General features: G+C 42.7%; 3 protein-coding genes across 3 annotated transcripts; all 3 read right to left on the bottom strand.

Annotated features, from left to right (window-relative positions):
- Positions 1–2,730: 2,730 nt before the first annotated feature.
- LOC148696052 (uncharacterized) lies at positions 2,731–5,526 on the bottom strand. Its single transcript, XM_088697659.1, has 3 exons — positions 3,825–5,526; positions 3,566–3,769; positions 2,731–3,490 (listed from the first exon to the last, which is right to left on the bottom strand). The coding sequence occupies exons 1-3, from the start codon at positions 4,068–4,070 to the stop codon at positions 2,849–2,851; spliced, it is 1,092 nt and encodes a 363-aa protein (XP_088553785.1). The 5' UTR covers positions 4,071–5,526; the 3' UTR covers positions 2,731–2,848.
- Positions 5,527–7,874: 2,348 nt separating this feature from the next.
- LOC137735547 (nascent polypeptide-associated complex subunit alpha-like protein 2) lies at positions 7,875–9,777 on the bottom strand. Its single transcript, XM_088697103.1, has 4 exons — positions 9,251–9,777; positions 9,057–9,165; positions 8,488–8,606; positions 7,875–8,396 (listed from the first exon to the last, which is right to left on the bottom strand). The coding sequence occupies exons 1-4, from the start codon at positions 9,338–9,340 to the stop codon at positions 8,046–8,048; spliced, it is 669 nt and encodes a 222-aa protein (XP_088553229.1). The 5' UTR covers positions 9,341–9,777; the 3' UTR covers positions 7,875–8,045.
- Positions 9,778–9,926: 149 nt separating this feature from the next.
- LOC137734628 (nascent polypeptide-associated complex subunit alpha-like protein 2) lies at positions 9,927–11,525 on the bottom strand. Its single transcript, XM_068473876.2, has 4 exons — positions 11,360–11,525; positions 11,128–11,245; positions 10,582–10,700; positions 9,927–10,486 (listed from the first exon to the last, which is right to left on the bottom strand). The coding sequence occupies exons 1-4, from the start codon at positions 11,441–11,443 to the stop codon at positions 10,139–10,141; spliced, it is 669 nt and encodes a 222-aa protein (XP_068329977.2). The 5' UTR covers positions 11,444–11,525; the 3' UTR covers positions 9,927–10,138.
- Between the last annotated feature and the right edge of the window lie 9,093 nt (positions 11,526–20,618).

Genomic DNA, 20,618 nt, shown 5'->3' with positions numbered 1-20,618 from the left:
TCTTCCACGACTTAATCGGTACAATCGTCGAAGTTTATATCGATGATGTGGTCGTAAAATCCAAACGTCGTCAAACACACCTGGACGACCTAAGGCAAGCGTTCCTTCGCATGCGCAAAAACAACCTCAAGATGAACCCGGCCAAGTGTGCTTTCGGTGTTTCGGCCGGTAATTTCCTAGGATTTTTGGTACACCATCGTGGCATCGAGGTCGATGAAAATAAAGCCCGCGCCATCATCAGCGCCCCACCTCCGACGACAAAGAAACAGCTCCAGTCGTTACTCGGGCAGATAAATTTCCTCTGGCGTTTCATCGCCAATTCGGCCGGTAAAATGAAGGCATTCTCTACGCTCCTTAAACTGAAGGAGACCGACCGATTTGAATGGCGCGAAGAGCATCAAACTGCGTTTACGCAGATCAAGGTGGCCCTTTCCACTCCACCAGTGCTCGTTCCACCTTGTCGCAACAAACCCCTTAAGTTATACATTTCGGCAGCCGACGAATCCATTGGTTGCCTCCTCGCGCAAGATAATAATGTCGGGCGTGAACAAGCTATCTTTTACCTTAGCCGAAACCTGAATTCCCCAGAGATTAATTATGCACCTGTCGAAAAACTTTGCTTAGCGCTGTTTTTTGCCGCATCCAAACTTCGGCATTACATGCTCCCCACAGTTACGCAGGTCATCGCCCAAACCGACGTAATTCGATACATGCTGACTCGGCCTATGGTCAAAGGCCGAATCGGGAAATGGACACTCGCCTTATCCGAGTTCAGCCTTCAGTATGTACCACAAAAGGCCGTCAAGGGACAAGCCCTCGCCGACTTCCTGGCACAACACCCATCCCCTTATGGTTTTGAGGGGGGCGACGTCGACATCGGTTTCGTCACCACACGCGATAACCATTGGACTATGCATTTTGATGGTTCCAGTACTTCGACCTCGGCCGGGGTCGGTATCGCAATTCAGTCGCCAGACCACTGCCGATGGTATTTTTCTCTCAAGTTAGATTTCAGCTGCACCAATAATCAGGCCGAGTATGAAGCCCTCATTATCGGCCTCCATGTTTTACACGATCTGCGGGCCCCCCGCATTCTCGTCCTTGGTGATTCTGAACTTGTGATTAACCAGCTGAACGGCGTGTTTCGCTGCATGAGTTGTACTTTAGCTCCCTATCACATGGTCGCCACCTACCTGGCCGAGTCATTCGAACGAATCACATTTGAACACATTTCACGTATTCACAATACTGACGCCGACGAACTCGCCCAGATCGCCTCCGGAGCACAACTCATGGGGGGCAAGCTAGGTCGAATTGTGGGAATTGTGACCACGGGTCAACGATCGTACCCCGCCTTGATCAATCAACAAACTCTCCAACGCGCGCACGTAATACGTACAAGGGTAATGTCGCTCCCATCCCTACTAGAACGAGGAGATCCCATGGAAGTATGTGCCGTCGAAGTAGAACCAGATGATTGGAGAAAGACGATGTTACGGTACCTCGATAACCCCAATGGGAAACACGAACGAAGAACGAAGGTGCTCGCCACGAATTATGTGTCGTATCAAAATGAATTATATCGCAAGGGCGAGGATGGTTTACTACTTTTGTGCCTCGGCCCACACGAGGCTGCCCAAGCAATGGCCGAGGTACATGAAGGAATTTGCGGAGCACACCAATCTGGACGAAAGATGCGCTGGTTGCTCCGACGACACGGTTATTTTTGGCCCAATATATTAAAGGATTGCATCGAATATGCACGGAGATGCGTATCATGCCAAATTCATGGACCCGTGCAAAGAGCCCCGGCCGTATTGCTACACTCGGTTACTAAACCATGGCCGTTCAGGGGTTGGGCAATGGATGTAATTGGCAAAATCACGCCGTCATCAGGGGCAGCGAAGCACGCATGGATAATTGTAGCAACCGACTATTTCACTAAGTGGGTCGAGGCAAGGTCATACGCCGAATTAACTGCTAAAGAGGTATGCAACTTCGTAGAGGAGAATATTGTGACCAGATTCGGCGTGCCAGAAACAATCATAACTGATAATGGCACTATATTCACGGCCGATAGATTTAGGGAATACGCGGCAAGTTTGAATATCCGACTCGAGCAATCTACGCCGTACTACCCACAGGCAAACGGACAGGCCGAGGCAAGCAACAAAGTGTTGATCGGCATCCTTGAAAAAATGGTAAAAGAGAAACCTGGTTTGTGGCATTTAAAGTTATATGAAGCATTATGGGCATACCGAACTTCACCCCGGTCGGCCACTGGAACCACTCCTTATGCGTTAACTTATGGACACGATGCTATGTTACCGGTCGAGTTGAGTATAAGCTCGTTGCGAGTAATCGAGCAGAATGATTTGTGCAGTATTGAATACAGTCAAGCGATGCGACAAGAGTTGGAAGACTTAGAAGAAAGTCGAATCGACGCAGGTAACTTGTTGATTGCGCAAAAGAAAATTGCCGAACGAGCATATAACCAGCGTGTAAGACAAAAAACGTTCGGCGAAGGAGAATTGGTTTGGCAAACTGTGTTGCCTATTGGAATCAAAGACCCCAGGTTTGGTAAGTGGTCGCCAAATTGGGAAGGGCCATTCATCGTTCACAAAGTCCTCGGCAAGGGGGCATATCATTTACGAGATCGGACGGGTTCAGTTCACAAATTGCCGATTAATGGAAAGTTTTTAAAGAAGTACTACCCAATTACATGGGAAATGCAAGAGTAAGACCATTATACTGACAGCAAAACGACCATTGTATTGATGGCAAAATAACCATTGTATTGATAACAAAAAGAATCATTACAAGAGAACAAATACAATGATTTAAACTCCTAGGGGGTCGAGGGGAGGAAAGTCTCAAGGGCAGCTTTCAGCTCCAGCCACTTCGCCTCGCTCAAAATTATCTCAGCCTGCCGCGTCTTCTTGTTGCACTGCAGTTGCTGGATACGCCGTGCGCCGGCAGCGAAGGCCGTCAGCCGAGCCTTGTTAGCCTCAAAATCCTTCTCAAGCTCGGAAGCAGCAGCCGACCTTTGGCGTCGAAGGTCAGAAATCTGACGCTGGAGGTCAGAGATCTGGCGATCAAACTCGGTCAGCTTTGCTTTCTTTGCCTTGAAAGCCTCCATCTCTACTTGGCCAGCCTCATGCGCGACCTTGGCCACCTTCAAATCGTCCTCGGCCTGTAGGGCACGCTCGAAGATAAGAAAGTGTTGCCGAGTCCGCTCCAGGAGGTCGGTTAGGAAAGAGATGCCCTCCGGGCTCAGGTGACCACCACTGGCGAGGTCATTAAGACATTCTCCAACAGAGTCAAGGCCCTTGCACCGGAGAGCTTGGGAGGCAGTCAGAGACAAGACTTCGTGCAGCTTCACGAAGACTTCGGCGGGCGTGGCTCCCGCCGATTCGGCCGGAGCTGCAGAGGAGCCGGCCTCACCGGTCGTGCTCTGAAGAAGAGCGTCAAGCTCCACTTCCCACGACGGCTGCACATAAAAAGAGAACTTAGTGAAGGAAAGAAAAACGTGATATAATGCATAAAAAAGGGAAGTGTTTTAGACCTGCCGAGAAGAGACTTCGGCCATGCCCTCTGGGTCATTGCTCGAACCCAGGGAACTTAATGGCCGAGCCCAGTGCCTTAGACCGCTACGCAATTCACGCGGCCGGTGGAGGTCATCTACATTTGATGGCCACGATGGCGGCCAAGAAATGTAAACAACGCCCCTCGGCGCATAAAATTGCCGGTGAAATGAATGTTCGGGCACCTGACATTTAATAGTTTAAAAAAAAAAAAAAAAAAAAAAAAAAAGCAAGACTTACAAAGGCCGAAGAGACTTCCTGCGGAGGAATGGAAGGGTCTTCGTCCTGCGGGTGGATCGGCGTTTCAGCCGTGGCCTCAGGATCGGCAACAGGTCTCTTGCCACGATCCGCCGCAGTAGGACGTGGTCGAGCGGTCGCCTCGACGACCGAAGGAGGATGGACGGGAAGAGAGTTGACTGGTCGACGACGGCGTTCCAACGGAACTTCATCACTCTCGCTCTCGACATCCTGAACAAAAGAGATCATTTAGCATTACGACCGGAAACCTAACCAACCAAGAGTAGGAGCAGAATTATACCTCCAAAACGACCGTTGGAGTCGAGGGAGCTTCGGCAGGCGCAGCCGACTTCCCCGTTTCAGGCGCCACGACCGGCTCCGAAGCTGCAGCGGGTGCAACGATTGGATCGGTTGGGGCAGCCGGCACAGAAGGAGAGCCGGCGGGAGTAGGCGTCCCAGTAGTGTCACTGGGGACGACATGAATTTCCCGGTCGCCCTTCTTCGCAAATTTCTTGACGCGTTTAGAAGGGCGATGGGCCTCCTCCGCCGGCTCGGCCTCTCGGTGGGGGCGTTTGGAAGGGACCGTCCGCTCGGTGACAAGGGTCCTCTTCTTGGGCACAAGCTTCTTTGCCCTTGCCACCGCGGCGACCACCTCGACCGTTTTCGACCCGCGACCCCCTGAAATAGCAAAGTAATTAGTAACAAGTACAAGTGAGTTTCTCTGTTTCTGGGGTAGCAAAGTAATTAGTCAACAATATACCTTGGACCGACTCCTTAGTTTGAGTCGAGGGCGCTGGTCTGGGCCGGTCACCAAACACTTTGCTCACCACGTCTTCGGCCGAGGCACCGAAGAAGTCGCCAGTGTACTCGTCCCACCAGTCCCCAAATGTGTCGGTGCCCAAGGATTCCGGAACGGTTGGCCGAAGACGGAACTTCTTGCACCGATCCTGAAACTCTTGCTCCATCGACCGGCACTCCCTCTCGGAAGAACCAGAAAGACGTCCCCAGCTCAGGAGGGAACGAGAGACGATCAGGGGTACGGGGCAACCTTGGAGGTAGCCAAGCTGTCGGGCGACAAAGTGAGGCTGGTAGACCTCCCAACCGGCTCGGCGGGCATCGCAACCAAGGGGAAGGTCGCGAGCCAGTACGATTGACCCCCAGGACTGACGAAGGCCTGCGTCCTCGGCCGCGGCCCAAGTTGCCGTCGGGAGCCCGATTGAAGCAGGATACTCCTGGCGCCGGCACACCAGGAACTCGTCGTCCGAAAGGACGTCAAGGCCGAAAAAGTGCTTGAGGACCTCGTCAGCCCGGTGAGGAGGAGCCGGTCGAGAGGCAAGTTGGGGGCCGAGGGCGGCCGAGCGCTGAAAGGCGGGGACCTCAGGCCGAAGGGTGGAGAAATAGACCTGCAGCCAGAGTTGGAAAACCCAGAGGGGCCCATTCTGGTGCGGGTCAATCTTGTTGATGGTCGTCTCGGCCAAGCAACGAAAGAGGTTGGCAAGAATAGCCGAGCTGAGCGCCAGAGAATGACCACTAGCCAGGGCCTGGGCCACCGGCATATTCTCGACCAAGCACTTGTTCGACTTGGTACAACAAATAAATTTGTTGTACCAATAGAAAAGGAAGGCTTCGTGTTCTCCCTTCTTGAGACTCTCCTCGCCTCGGCCGGCAAAGTGGAGAATCAGAGTGTTGTAGTTGAAGAAGTTCTTATGAAGCTTCTGAACTTCTTCTCTGGAAGGCTCTCGATCTCCTCGGCTGAGCGTTTCGACGGCCCGCTCGTCGAAAAGTGCCTTCAGGTCAAGAAGGGAGGGACATCCAGAAAGAGCAGCGTCAATTGGGAGGCCGGATGGTGGAGTCCCAAGAATAGCCGAGATGTCGAGGATAGCAGGGCCGAGGGGTCCGAATGGAAGGACCATGGTGTTGGTGGCCGAGCACCATAGAGTCAAGGCCGCCATAAGCAGCTCCTTATCCATGGTAATCTCCATGGTCGATAACAGGATGGCATCATAGATGCCGAGGGCTTTCCATTCCTCACCGAAGGTTGATCTCATTCGATCCACCCAGGCAGCCCAGGCTGTAGTGGTCGAGGGCCAAGCTCCTTGAGGCCGAGCCAAGCACCATTTGGACCAGTCGAACCCCTGGAGCAGGGGTGTTAGGCATTGCTCTTTGAGAAGATTGGTGATACACGACGGCACTGCATCCCTGAAGAGGGGGCCCAGAATCTGATGAGAGGTAGCCATGTCATTCTCAAAGCGTAGTGTTTTGATCGCATTCCGATCAATGAAATCTTTGCATTTGTTGATCTCGTCAGAGAGCTTCGAGATAAAGGAGGCCATTTGGAAAGGTGATAGGAGATAGTTTGGAAAACTGGTGAAGAAATCGCAGAAGGAAGAACGGGAAGGGTTTTGGCTTGAACAGGTCTGAGAGAATTAGGATTTTGGAGTTTCTGAAAGCGTAAGATGCGAATGGTGGAAAAGTGGGTATTTATAGGCTTTTCAGAATGAATATCAAACGTCTGAAATTCAGAAGGCGCTGGAATTAAAAAAGCACTGGTTTAATTTTGGGGGAAACTTAACCCGGAAAGATTCCAATCATTTCGGATATGTTGGGAACCTGCGAAGAAGGGATCGAGGAGTCGAAAATCCAGGACGCACGATCGCGTGCGGCGCCAGTTTCAAAGCATTAATGAGGATAAGACGTTCCAGTTAGGGCACGGTTTCGAGGCTCACGATTGAAAGTTTTAAGAGCAGCGGAGAATCGACACGTGGCCACGCGTTGGGGGCAACGAGGAAAGTGCAATCATGTCTCATAAATGCGCAGGAATAACGGTCATTAAGGAAGTAAAATCCAAAAAGCAATAAACGTTTTCGCTTCTTCAAGGTCGAGGCCCGACCAAGAGTTAACGGTCGGCGACCTCAGAAGCGAGGGGGCAATGTTTGGGCCTAAAATATTATTGCTGGGCCGAGCAGCAGGATGCGCTCGGCCCAAGGTGATGACAAATAATATGGGCCGAATAATAAGGCCCGGGCCAGCTGGCAGGGTCAGCCAAATCTTAAAAAGTCCAGATAAATAGAAAGGTCGAGGAAGTCCTGGTACAACTAGGATTCTCGACCAGCAAGGAATGAAGTCCCGAAAAGAAGGAAAATTCAGAATCCCAGTGGGAGTAGGTTTGTTCGAGGAAGAGGCGAAGTGGGACAAGGACTCCCAATCCAAATCGGAGTCGGATTCAAGGAATGGGGCACTATAAATACAAGAAATCATGCAAACGGAAAAGGACCTTCAACTCAGCATACAATTGCCCTGCGCAAAACCTCTCAATCACCTTGAGATTTTTCCTTTTCTTTTTCCTGCCGACACACCTTCAGTTTGGATAAACAACACTGTGGAAGCAACCGGCGAGCACCTTCAGTTTGGATAAACAGCACTGCTGCCGCAGGATCAGCCGACCAAGAAGCATCTTCAGTTTGGATAAACAGCACTGCGTCGAGGCCGACCGATTATCTATCCAAGTCTCGGTCGAGGAAGGTTTTCGAACCTTTGTTGGCAGAGGTCACCTTACTAAGCTTTCTCGGCATAGTTAGGTGTTACGAATTACATTGCTCGGCGTACTGGTTGCCGAGTGGTTTTATGATTGGATACTCACAGGTGAGTTTCAGGGTTCGGCATTCCGACGGCCGAACTACGTTTACCATCAAGACATATATCACGTTCGAGTACCTGTGCCCATACACCTTGGTCTCGATTCGACGTGCTTATACTCTCACGAATATAATCACAGTGACCGAATCGGGCTCGGACGATTTGTGAACTCCGCAGAAGTAGCAGCCTTGTCTTCAAGCTGTAGAACCCAGAGACCGAGAGTGTTCCTTCCTCGGTCGCAATCGCAAGTTAAAGAAGTCAGCAACGCGCTCAAAGCTACATCAACAGATTTTACTCCTCGGCCAGGCTCGGCCGACGAGTTGGCACGCCCCGCATTCGACCGAAGGACGTAGTTAGCTTATTAATTACTCGGCCTGCGCGCCACGTAGGTTTTGTAATTTTTAGGATCAACAGAAGTACATCAGCAAACCAGAAGACCTCACTACCAATGTTTTGAGTCCAGAAAAAGAAAAGAAATGCACAATACATCCACACATAGACCCGCGTCCGATTGGATGACAATTGCGAACGAACGACATTGATTCAAAAAAACTCATCATCAACTGACAATGAGCGCGAGGAAAACAATTAAGTGGTGAGTTCCATGATAGCGCTGACAATGTCCCCGCTGTGTGTCTTGAGAGCCTTGACGGCCTTGCTCCTTGACACCCCAGCTTGTGTCATGACCAAATCAATGTCCTTAGGTTCCACCCCGGTTTCATCAACCTCTTCCTCTTCTTCATCTGCCTGAGGTCCAGCAGCTGCTCCAGAAATCGCTGGTTTCCCCATCACAGAACTCATGTCCGGCATCCTGAACTGCTGGGCAGCCTGCGTCTGCAGCTGAGAGCTCAAATCCTCGATCTTGGCCTCGCCAAATATGACATAGGTATCAGAGTTTGGGCTCTTGAAGGCATCGGGTTTCGATATGACAAATAGTATCTGAAATACATAAAAAAGAACAACCAATGAACATCGACCATCACATAACCATATCTCTGTTTTACGAACTGGAAACCAAACATCAACTTACGTTTTTGGTCTTCTTGATTGTCACCCTGCTAACACCAGTAACAGGCTTCATACCCAGCTTCAGCATTGCCTTCCGACTCTTCTTCTCGCTTCTACACTGTTTCGATGACTCATTTCCACCTGTTACATCGAATTAACATAACTCGAAGGACAACACAGGATATAATACATACTCATTGTGATTGAGCAGCAGAAGTACTGTGTAAATGAATGAAAAAGTTTGAATCTTTATAGTTTAGAACAAACAGAACCACGATTCGACTTTTGAGTTCCATCCAAAGCATTTCAAAATTATCATCAAATCAACCAAGCTACGTGATTTGCCCTCATTATTTCCATAAGGCAACCCTAGGCCAACAAGACTCCGCTTTGAAAAGAGGTTGAGCAACCTTTCCGCTGTGCCAACCGCTCTCATTATTTACATAGCTTATGCAAAAATCTAATATTTTCACCCTCTTTATGCTCCTACCAATCGAACATGCCTTTAAAACACGCGAAGACATTCATGACAAATCCAAAACTACAAGTTATCGAAAGGATAAGAACAACAACAAAAAAACATGAACAAACCTTTACCGCCGTCTTCCTTGTTGTCGTCGTCGTCATCCTCGTCATCCTCGTCGTCGTCATTGTCGTCGTCCTTGACGTCCTCGACCACGACTTCCTCTCCTTCCTTGTTCTGACAACATTCGCAGCACCGAATTAAATATATATATTTATGAGCCAAACAGAATGGATACTTTAAATAAAGGGAGGAGCTTTACCTGATTAGAGTTCTTGAGGAGCTGTTCGGCGGAGAGAACCTCTTCGGCGGCGGCGGCGGCCTCGGGCTGAACCAGTGGAGCTGGTGACATGTTTCGGGTTTGGTGGCGGAGATCGAGAAGCTATGAAGCTGATAAATATGAATACTGAAGAGTAGCAATTCGGCTACCACCACGCAGGCGCAGCGGTGTATAGAGACCGAGACGTGATGATTCGCGCGGGCAAAGGGTTTCGGTTTCGGAATGGCCCGCTAGTTTTTGGCGGCACCACCAAGCCCAATCATTAAAGCACTGGCGTTATTTTCTGGTAGGAAAACGATTTTCGCACATGCTTGGTTTTTTAACTCGGTTCTTTACTGCTTGTTTTTGTTTATTGATTCTTCTTTAATTTAATTTAATTGAAAGTCATATTGATTCTCCTTTGATTTAACTAAACCGAAGGTCATAAGCAAACAAAAGTGTACACACAGAGAATGCCAAAAAACACTTTCCTTTTGGTAAGAGTTCATCTTTGAAAGTCAAGCCTACGACTCCCCACTTACAGACTTACAGTTCAAGAAGATTATTATTAAACTGTAACACTAAATGACAACATAAACCACGCTAAGCGACAAATAGCCCTATAGACAGTATAATTTGGATCGACTAGTTATAAACTCGTTATCAAAGCTAAAACAGGTAGAGAAAAATATCATTAGTCCCCAAAATTTATAAACTCGTTGTCAAACCACTGCCAATGTTTTGAGTCCCCAAAAGAAAAAGAGAAGCATAATCCAGATCCACATAGACGGGCTTCCGATTGAGCTAAAAAAACTAATGACCGACACAACGGTGATTCAAATCACTCATTAAGGAAATAATGAGCTCGAGGAAAACTACGAATTTGGCCAGTTAAGTGGTGAGCTCCATGATAGCGCTGACAATGTCCCCGCTGTGAGTCTTGAGTGCCTTGACGGCCTTGCTCCTCGATACCCCAGCCTGTGTCATGACCAAATCAATGTCCCTAGGTTCCACCCCGGTTTCATCAACCTCTTCCTCTTCTTCGTCCTGAGCTCCAGCAGCTGCTGCCGAAATCTCTGGTTTCCCCATCACAGAACTCATGTCTGGCATCCTGAACTGCTGAGCAGCCTGTGTCTGCAGCTGAGAGCTCAAATCCTCGATCTTGGCCTCGCCAAATATGACATAGGTGTCAGAGTTCGGACTCTTGAACACATCAGGTTTCGAGATGAAAAATAGTATCTGAAACACCAAGAAATAGAAAACAAACAACGAAACGTCGAGCATTATAGAACCACGTCCCAATTGCACCAACTGGAAATCAAACATCAACTTACGTTTTTGGTCCTCTTGATGGTAACCCTACTAACGCCCGTTACAGGCTTCATACCAAGCTTCAACATTGCCTTTCGACTCTTCTTCTCACTTCTACTCTGCTTCGAAGCCTCACCTCCACCTGTTGATCATCATCTAATCAACGTCACTTAAAGGACAACGTAGACAATATATACTCTTTGTAATCCAACAAAACTACACTTTGGGTAAAAAAACAATCCAAAATTTAAAATCCAAATGGCCAACTACGAAACATTAGCACAAATGAACAAAAAAATTATGCATCTTTACATTCCTAACAAGGTTTCGGGTCGAAAACATCTCAAAACCTACATCAAAATCAGCCAACAAAACTTTTATGCTCTCATTAGTTCCATAGATTTTATTATAAAATCTGAAAATTGCACCCTCTCAATGCTCATAACAAAATCCAAAACTCCAAGCAATTGAGATCATTCAGGAAGCAGCACAGATACCAAATGAAGTGCAAAATCAAAATGACGAATATGCCCTAGAATCGAAAGGATAGGAAGGAAAGAAAAGGCAACCTTGACCGCCGTCTTCCTTATCATCGTCGTCCTCGTCATCGTCCTCATCGTCCTCGTCCTCGTCCTTGTCATTGTCGTCCTTCACGTCCTCAACCACCACTTCGTCTTCATCCTTGTTCTGCCAAGTGCCAATGATACCAGCCCAACATTCAAAATTTAGTGCACAAACAAAAATGGAAAATGAAAACAAATTATTTCATCCCCACAAAAAGGGAAAAGGGAGGGGCTTTACCGGATTAGAGCTCTTGAGGAGCTGCTCGACAGAGGTGACCTCGTCGGCGGCGCACTCCGGTTGAACCAGTGGAGCCGGTGACATCTTTTGGGTTCGTCGACGGAGCTCTGGAAACTTTCAAACGGATAAAGGGGAAGAGCAGCGTGTGTAGAAAGAGAGATGGAGACGGATGATGGATGATGATATATGATGTTTCGCGAGGGCAAGGGTTTCTTGTTATAATTGGGCCGCCAATTTTGGGCTTTTCATTTATTTTATTTGTAAGCCCAATCATTAAATCACATATTCTATGTGTCGTAATAGCAGAATTCACACTCGGGTGTAAGATATTTGGCATTGGCACACTAACATTGCTGACCGGCCTAAGTTACATGTTTATATGTTGCAATCATTTTCAGGTATAGATAATTCTAAAGACACTAGCCCATTGTGAGGCTTAGCATATTCTCTCACTCACTTAATGGCACGTTTACGAACCCGTAATCGGAATCATTTTACGGAATTGGATTCCGATTACGGCATACACCTTTGTTTACGTAATCTTGGGGAATCAAAAGACATGTGGGGTCCACACGCATTAAGGAATCCAATTCCTAATTTTGGAGGAATTGGACTCCCTACAAAAGGGTGGTATTTCAATTCCTTGTGACTTGAGGAATCCGGAATGGATTTTATTTATCAATTATGCCCTCGCTTGTTTCTAATTATCCTAACATTGCGCTTCATTTGGCACTCATTATGCCATCTTTTAATAAATAAATAAGACCTTTTTATATATATTTTTATATAGATGAATTTTATTATATAAATTTAATTCAATTAATTAGTATGAAAATAATTTATTTATGTAAGGGCAATTTAGTAATCAAGCTAGTTTTCATTCCGATTGAAGTGAATTAGTAAACAATTTATATGGATTCAACATCATTCATGTCATCTTTTAATAAATAAATAAAACCTATTTATATATTTTTATATAGATGAATTTTATTATATAAATTTAATTAAGAATTTAATTAAATTAATTGGTGTGAAGATAGTTTATTTATGTAAGGGCAATATAGTAATCAATCGAGTTTTCATTCCAATTGAAATGAATTAATAAACAACTTATATGGACTCAACATCATTCCTACTCCGATTCTAGACAGTTTTAGTAAACAACTTCAACAGGAATTGGATTCTGATTCCACCTCATTTCAATTCATCCTCAATCCAATTCCTCTCAATTTGATTACGGATTAGTAAACGCGCCCTTAGTGTAGATAATATCGTATGTTAAAGACATTAACTTATTACGCCAAATTTTGGTGACCAATTGACGAGACAACTTATTCTTTTTATAAAAGGCTTTTTAACCAAAATGATCCCTCAGATTGGCATAACTTCTTACTTTGGTCATAAGATTTAGAATCAAAAGAAATGGTCTCTAAAATTATTCATCGTCCATTATTTTGGTTCTTCTGTGAAGATCTTCGTTAAATTGAAAAAACCACAAGTGCAAGTGGTGAGATTGATTTGACAAAAATTCCCTCAATTTAACATAAATTTTTCATAAAATGACCATAATGATTTCCGGTATTTCTCATGCACCGTTATCCGCAATACGGCTAAACAACAGGAGCCTTGTTCATTTCTTCACCGCGGCTTGCTGCTTCACCAACATCCGTTTGCACATCCAGTCACCAATGTGCGCAGCGGCGTGGCAATGTGATAGCTTCCACAAGCCGCATGGAGCGGTAGAATCGCAAACATAGCAGTAGCACTACATACAATCAGTGAATTCACTTTTGAGATGCCAAGTTAAACAATATAAATGGGGAATCAGGGATGCATTCACAAGATGCAAATATTTGTGGTTGTAAAACTCTGTTACCAGCTCACAGTAGCTCTCATGGGGTGTCGTCTCGAAGGGAAATTTCAGGGAGAGGTGTCTTGAATGCGGATGGTCTCTGCAAGCAACCTGCACAGCATCAGTTCAAATGCACACATGCATCAGATATTCACCAAATTAGCTGATAAATTTACAAAAATTGGAATATGAACAGATAAGCAGAAAAGTTGGAAACTTTCTTATAAATTTTAAATCTTTTGAGGTCAAACACCAGAAGGTTCATAGGCAAAATGTCACAATGGGTTTACAATTTCTAATTCTTTTGTTCACCTGCATTTTCCCAGCAACCAAACACAACAACAAAGAAAGAAAATTGATTAAAAATTTCCTTTCTTTTGCAAAACCCTAGAAGGGTCATATGTAAGGTGGGGTTATGATTTCAAATTCAATTCTTCACCTGCATTTTCCCAGCAACCGAACAGAAGAAAGAAAATTAAAGTCACGGTTAGGCTCTCGACACAATCACCGCTTCGTTTAAAATGGAAAGGAGGACCGGCATCTATCGAACAGTAGCAGTTTCAATTCTGAATTATCAATGTCCAAACGTGGTCCAGACCAGAATTAAAAATTATTTGGGCTCACATTTGTGGTATGGATAATCCATACAATGGAATGACGTCATTTGCTTGCTATTAATCGGGCACGTACACGTCTCCGTGGACAAGGAAAAGAAAATTAGATCATGATTACAAATTGTATGATTGATTGATTGAACATCACTTGTTTAACACATATTTAAGTGTGTAAACGATAGGGATTAGTGAGTGGACTTGTTTGTTTATTGCATCATTACTTACGTATTCGGTGTAGCAGAAGTCGTGATTAAGAATCATATCGAATTATTTTGATATGAAATTTTATTCTTGATTATTTATGTGCGGCATACTTTGTTTCAACATGAGACTTACTTGTTTTTTTCGTTCTTTGCATGTAAGTAAACACAAACACAATACAATAAAAACCTCTTTAAAGTTATACAGTTTGAACCAAACCAGTTTTATAATTTTAGGGAGGTTATTACTTAATAGAGGGTGTACTTAAAAAAATTATTTATTGAATTATTTATCCTTGATTAATGTTTATTTCCTAAATAGGATTCTTTGAACGGCAAGTATTTTATTTTTTGTATATATTTGTAATCATTGACATTTATAAATATGTGGATGCGTGCTTCCTCAAGATGAAACAAACAAAAAATATAACTTGTTACAATATGGAGTTTATTCTATTACATACTTGAAATATTATTTATTAACTTTTTTATCCTTAATGAATGCCGCTAATCGGAGGTTCGAATCTTTCAGTTCAAGTACCTGACCCACGATCCTTTTATTATGTATTTCCTAAGTAGGATTTTTGGACCCCAATTATAAATTATTACAATATAGAGAACTGGTTATACATGGGAATTGAATTTTTTATGAATTTAAAGAGCTTATTCACCATTATAGAGTATTGCTTTCAAGCAAATTACTGTATATATCATGAAAGAGAACAATACTATAACCTTACATATCCATTATTCCCCATAAACCTGTTAAGGGTAGGGACATCTTTGTAATTTGCTTTGTTAGAAGTTTCGGCCATCAAATTACAAACGACAAAGGTGGATGAAGGATTCCAGAACCACTATATATATATATATATGTGTGTGTGTATATATGTATATATACATAGCTAATGGGGCAATGAATACTTTCAATTTGGCGTCACGGCTTCGAAAAAAATATTAGGATAAAATTGCCTCTTAACCAAAAAAATCCAAAAGTAGTACAATATAATATATCAAATAATGCATGGGCAATTTGGTAATTTGGTCATCATAAAATAAAATATAAATATAAATGGGAAGAGAGAAAAGAATAAAAAATGGAATGATGAGTGAAAGTTGATGGTGCCCGCGTGAAGGAGAAAGAAAAATATAATAAAAAATAAGAAAAATCATGAATGTTGGTGATAAATTAGTACAGTTTATTTTTTTATTTTTAATTTTTATTATAAATACGCTACAATAATGTGATTTAATCAGATGTTTAAGAAATATTATTTTCTCTATTTTTAAATACGTTCAGAACATCTTAAGAAACGTGTAATGCCGGTTATAAAAAATGTTTTTCCCAGGCGCTCTACACTAAGGGGGAGGGGGGTAGGCTTAGCTTCATAATGGTCTAGCAATAATGAGATTCAATCAGTTGTTTATTCAATATTATTTTCTCTATTCTTAATGTAAATTCTATAGAGACTGATTTTATTATGTGAATTCAGCTGCTTTAATTGGTTTATGAGGGGTTTCTTCTAGCATGATCTAAGATTATTCATTTACTTCAAATATTTGACTTACCTTTTGTCAATTTATGCATATAAATACATTTAAAACATGTAAGTCGCGCGTAGCATGCTGTAATTTAAAAAATGCCTTCTACACGCGTGTGAAGGCCCGCATGAAGGCTAGTCATATCTAAATGCAGCATACTTTAGTCAATTGTATTGTGGAAAGCGCAAACTAATCAATGAAAATCTAAATTGGTGAGCAAATATTTTAATTAAACATGTTGCACAAGTAATCTCTCTTAAATTTTAATACTTTTGCATGGTTGGTGAAGAAGTTTTGTTAATGGTTGGTGAAGAAGTTTTTTTAAAGAGGGGAGACCTTTGTACCTCTTTTGGTTCTAGAAAGATTACTTTTCTTCGGAAATGGATCCTTTTCGGATCGCTTCTGCTTAATCCACCAAGTTCGGGGATTTAGGCCATTGAAATTTGATCAAACAGCGAAAATTATTATAACTTTTAAAGTGGATCCCTGTTTGTCGCCGTTTGATCAAATTTCAATGGTCCGAATCGATTAGGAGGAAGGGATCCGGAGATGATCCTTTTCCCTTTTCTTCCAAACAAAACGAGAGCGGTCCAACTAAGAGGTGGAATTGCAATTTGTTTTCATCACCAAGAGCTGCATCTGATCTGTCGCCAATGTTCAAAATATTAGAAGAGATGTGACGGTGATTCCCTGTCGTTTGTCAAACTCTAGCCAATTAAATAATACCATTTATCGACTTACCTCATGGAGTTTGCGAGTCCGGATCCTCTTTGTGAGGATCCCGGGGATCTATGAATTGTGTCTATTCATCGTACATCGTGTGGTCAGAATCATTTTAAATATTTTTATTTAAAAATAAACATAAACAGTATTTGACAAAAATTGATTGCGCGATGTGCTGTAAACGGACACGATTTATGGATCCCCATGATCCTCACCAAAAGATTCGGAGAGAGTGATTAGTTTGAGCATATATCGACATTAATATAGTGATATTCGATGTCCAGAAATTATTAACCTTTTTTGTTTGGTCATTGAAATGATCAATTTCCATAGGATTATTTAGATTAATTTTGAAACTGATTCAAATCATTTATGTGTGTGAGACTCACAAAACAACAATGGCAATAAGAGCAAGTCCACTCTTCTCAATTGCTCAAGCAGTTGGGTGACTAAATCCCTCAAAACCCCCAAAATCCTTTCCACCCTACCCTAATGAGTCGAGCTACAATGGAAGGAAGTAAAACTCGACTGCTCAATCAAGGCAGGAATAGCCCAACTCAGCGCCTAAGTGGAACTGGCGTTAGCCATGTTTTATTATTATTATTTTTTTGTGCTAGGCGCATGTAGTTTAAGCGTGTGTGAGGCAAGTCAAGCGATCAAACTTGCAATTGGGGCCCGCATTACAAGCACACTCAACCCTTAGCAATTCATGTGTGTATTTGTTTTATAAAAACTTCGGGTTTCAAAGGCACTAAATTTGAAACTGCAGGTTCTGTGGAGCCAAAAATAATCACAAGGCGACACATGGATTTTTGGGTAAAAAGGACAAAATTACCCTCGGGGCACACCGGGACTCCTATGCTCTAGCAGTGGGCAATCATCCCTCAATCAAGTCAAAAGTGCCCAAAATAGGTAATAATTCAAAACCTATTTCATCCATCCTCATCAAATCCTCTCCACAAGGTAACTCCCAAATCATTCCTTTTTTATTATTTCTAATCAATTAGGAAATTATTTTATTAATTAGCTAATTAATTGATTTATTATTCAATTATTCCTAATTAGCTACAAATCATGAACCTTACCCAAGATACCAACCAAGTGGCCGGTCCTCCTCCTCCTAAAGGGGCCGGCCACACCCTTATAAATACTATCTCATTCTCTCCAAAACTCAATTCCAATTCTCTTGCTAAATTCTCTAAATTCTCCAAACATTTTCCCCTCAAAATTCTAACTTTGGTATCGGAGGTTCTTCGGCCAAAGCCTCCCCATTCATCGTGGGCGTGTGAGGCTCTTGGCCTTGACCTAGGGTGTTATTTGTTTTGTAAGTGCAGTTTTGTCCAATAACAAGGAGGAAGAAATTTGCATCAATAGGTTCAATTTGGTTTATGAACTTCTGGTTCATAAAAGGAGGTACCTATAAGAACACAGAATACAATATACAACTAAGTGTAGTGGATTTGGGTTGCTTTAGGAACTCAAGTGTGAGTGATTCGAGACTACGAAATCGAGTCAACGATTCAAAGAAAAGAAATAATTTATTGAATCGTTAATTGCCAAAAAGTGGGCTTCAGACCAATAGTTTTAGATTAATTGTCAGATTAATGGACTGCTGGTTGCTTTAATTAATTTAATAGATCGTAACCATTTAGGTTTGATTGTAGAAGAAAAATAATAATACCATTGGGGTTAATATTAGCGGGAATGCCAAAGAATAGCATTGGGTTTGAAAAATTATAACCCAATCTAGGTAGGCTAGGGTGCCGTGTACAGGGTAAGGCCCTAAAAAGGCTTAGTAGGCCATAAGTCGTAGGTTTGGGATAGGCCCAGCAGCTAGACTATTGGTTTTAAGCCACAAAAAGGCACGGGGAGTACAGGCCCAACACGGGGCTAGCCTGGGATAGGTGCGCGTGAAGCCCAGCCGCGGGTTGGCTTCAATTTAGGCTGTGTGCAGTGCAAAACCAGCAGCTCTAAGGCTGTTGGCAGGTTTGGGCCGAAGGTTAGCGTAGCCCAACAAGTATGCCTGGGGCACGGGGTGGACCTAGTAAACAATGAGTTGCTGCAAGTTTGGGCAAGGGACTAAAGACAAAGCCCAGCCACTCAAAAGTTGCTGGTTTGGGCAGGAGGGGTTGAAGGCCACGGTAACCTTTACCAGGGCGAGGCCTAGTGTCCGTGTAGGCACAGCAAAGCTCAAAGGGCTACTGCATAGTCCAGAAGTTGAAACGACGTCGTTCTAGGTGGCGTGCTCAACAAGGCTGGCTGCAAGCTAGAGTGGTGCTCTGGTGGCGCGGCGGCGAGCCACAACCTATGCCGCAATAATCCCAGTAATTTTTTTTAAAATTTGTTTTTTCAAATTCTAGGGTTAAAAACCCTAATTGCTTCTAAATTAATTTCGATGTTTTGACTTACAAATTCCACATAGCATAATTGCGTATTCCATGAACAAGTATGTGTGTGTGTGTGTGTATGTGTATTGACAAAATATATGAACACATATGCAATATATATAATTGAAAGGAAAATATAAAGATAGGGTGTTCATACATCATGGGGAATGTTTTCATGCTTCACGGTCGTTTCAAATATCTTAATTTATTTTAAAGGAACCTGATTGGCAGAAAACAACTGAGCCTTTGAATTTGTAGAATATCCTTCTCTAAAAGCCGGAATTGCATCTCCAATGCATTGTATCACGTACAACAAAGAAAAATTAAATTGAATCAATATCATGTAGATCAATTCAATAAAATAATAAAGTAATCGTAAAAAGAATGATTAAAACGTAATACTCCAATGATTGAAGAACAAGCTCTCTGTAGCGTAGCGTCAAGAGTGTGCTGATAACATGCTGTAGGCATAATTTACTGAAATGTTATATGGAGGCTAGAAAGAGAGAGTGTGGCATAGAAAGAGAAAAGAGAGATGTGTAATTGTGAGGTGTGTTCTATTCCACCCCATTGTGCCTTTATTTATAGTAGTAGGGAAGGTAAATTCCTTACCTCAATAGGATTACAACTCTAATAGGATAATATCTAACCGTAAAGAATATTTCAAAATACCCCTAGATACACTAGGATTTACACAATCACATTCATAATCAAATAAGACTACAATAATTATCACATATTTTTTTTCTTTTTGGTTTCCTATTTGTAAATTGCCTAGAGAACCGATCCCCTTCATGGATTAGTCAGGATAACACAAATGACGGCAATGTCATCATCTATGAGCTTGACGAAAATATGATGCTTGATCAAGAATACTGTAAGGATTTATATGGAATGTGTTTATTATCACGTGACGTTTCATTTTTATTATATAATGTTAGTGTAAATTATTTTGGACATTTTATTACATTATTGAATTGAAGCAGCACAATAACGATAAATTCATTCCATACAAATTGCTCTGTTATAGTTTGTCCAATGATGTTCCAGCCTTTCTGTTTCATTTCACAATTGCTTAGATTAAGTAACTTGTTTTGCCGGATCAACTAGGGAGAAAAACTTTGGACTTAAAAACTTTTCAAACACCATAACATATAATAAATAAATAACAACGACCTTATTGTAAACTATGCTCTATCACCAGCTACAAGGACTTCAAAAAGGAGCAATTCACTATTTTTTTTCCAGTTCTCCCAACTCCAACTCCAAGAGAACAATATATCAGTAGACATACTGGTGTGAAATGCGTTCGCATTAATTTAAACCATCGAGTATAGCATTGTATTGAAGAAAACTACAATTTTGGATAGGAAAGTTTTGGATTTGTAAGGGGCCTGCAAGCCAACAAGACTTCCCGCTTTGCGTTGATAAACGTTTATCGTACGCATTATTATTCTTACGTTGTAAAGAGGTTGTTTTCACGACTCGAACCCATGACTTTCTGGTTACAAAGGATCAACATTTCTATTGCGCCCTGACTCGCCTCCAAAGTTTGGATATGTAAATTATCATTAAGTTTGTTCATATATTTTTCAAAAAAAAATCTAAGAGGGAAAAATATTAAACACAATACCTTAAGGGAATTTTTATTATCACTCCAAAAATCTCATTCTACACTTTTACGTATATTTTTCTTTTTAATTTTAGAAAATTTGGAGTGCTAAATGAGATTTTTGGAGTGCTAAATGAGATTTTTGGAGTGCTAATAATAAATTTTTACCTTAAATATAAGTATAAATACTCTTAAGGATCCTTAAAAGGAAATAAAACAAAACAAAACCAGATAAAGAGTACAGTATAAAGTTAGACTTAAAAGGTAAGATCTGTGGGAGGCATGTGGGGTCCTGCATGGTCGTCGACAACTTGGTACCACATGAAGGG

Source organism: Pyrus communis, chromosome 7, assembly GCF_041283825.1.
Source record: "Pyrus communis isolate YQ-2024b chromosome 7, ASM4128382v1, whole genome shotgun sequence".
Lineage (NCBI taxonomy): Eukaryota > Viridiplantae > Streptophyta > Magnoliopsida > Rosales > Rosaceae > Pyrus > Pyrus communis.
This window is presented reverse-complemented; position numbering and strand designations above follow the sequence as displayed.

Excerpts from the sequence above, each read along its gene's own strand:
- LOC137734628 (XM_068473876.2), bottom strand. The coding sequence starts at position 11,443 with ATGTCACCGGCTCCACTGGTTCAACCGGAGTGCGCCGCCGACGAGGTC. Across the intron at positions 11,246-11,359 it reads TCCTCAAGAGCTCTAATCCG|AACAAGGATGAAGACGAAGT; the intron begins GTAAAGCCCCTC and ends GGCACTTGGCAG. Across the intron at positions 10,487-10,581 it reads CCATCAAGAGGACCAAAAAC|ATACTATTTTTCATCTCGAA; the intron begins GTAAGTTGATGT and ends TTGGTGTTTCAG.
- LOC137735547 (XM_088697103.1), bottom strand. The coding sequence starts at position 9,340 with ATGTCACCAGCTCCACTGGTTCAGCCCGAGGCCGCCGCCGCCGCCGAA. Across the intron at positions 9,166-9,250 it reads TCCTCAAGAACTCTAATCAG|AACAAGGAAGGAGAGGAAGT; the intron begins GTAAAGCTCCTC and ends GAATGTTGTCAG. Across the intron at positions 8,397-8,487 it reads CAATCAAGAAGACCAAAAAC|ATACTATTTGTCATATCGAA; the intron begins GTAAGTTGATGT and ends TATGTATTTCAG.
- LOC148696052 (XM_088697659.1), bottom strand. The coding sequence starts at position 4,070 with ATGATCTCTTTTGTTCAGGATGTCGAGAGCGAGAGTGATGAAGTTCCG. Across the intron at positions 3,770-3,824 it reads AGGAAGTCTCTTCGGCCTTT|GTGCCCGAACATTCATTTCA; the intron begins GTAAGTCTTGCT and ends ATTAAATGTCAG. Across the intron at positions 3,491-3,565 it reads CCGAAGTCTCTTCTCGGCAG|CCGTCGTGGGAAGTGGAGCT; the intron begins GTCTAAAACACT and ends TTTTATGTGCAG.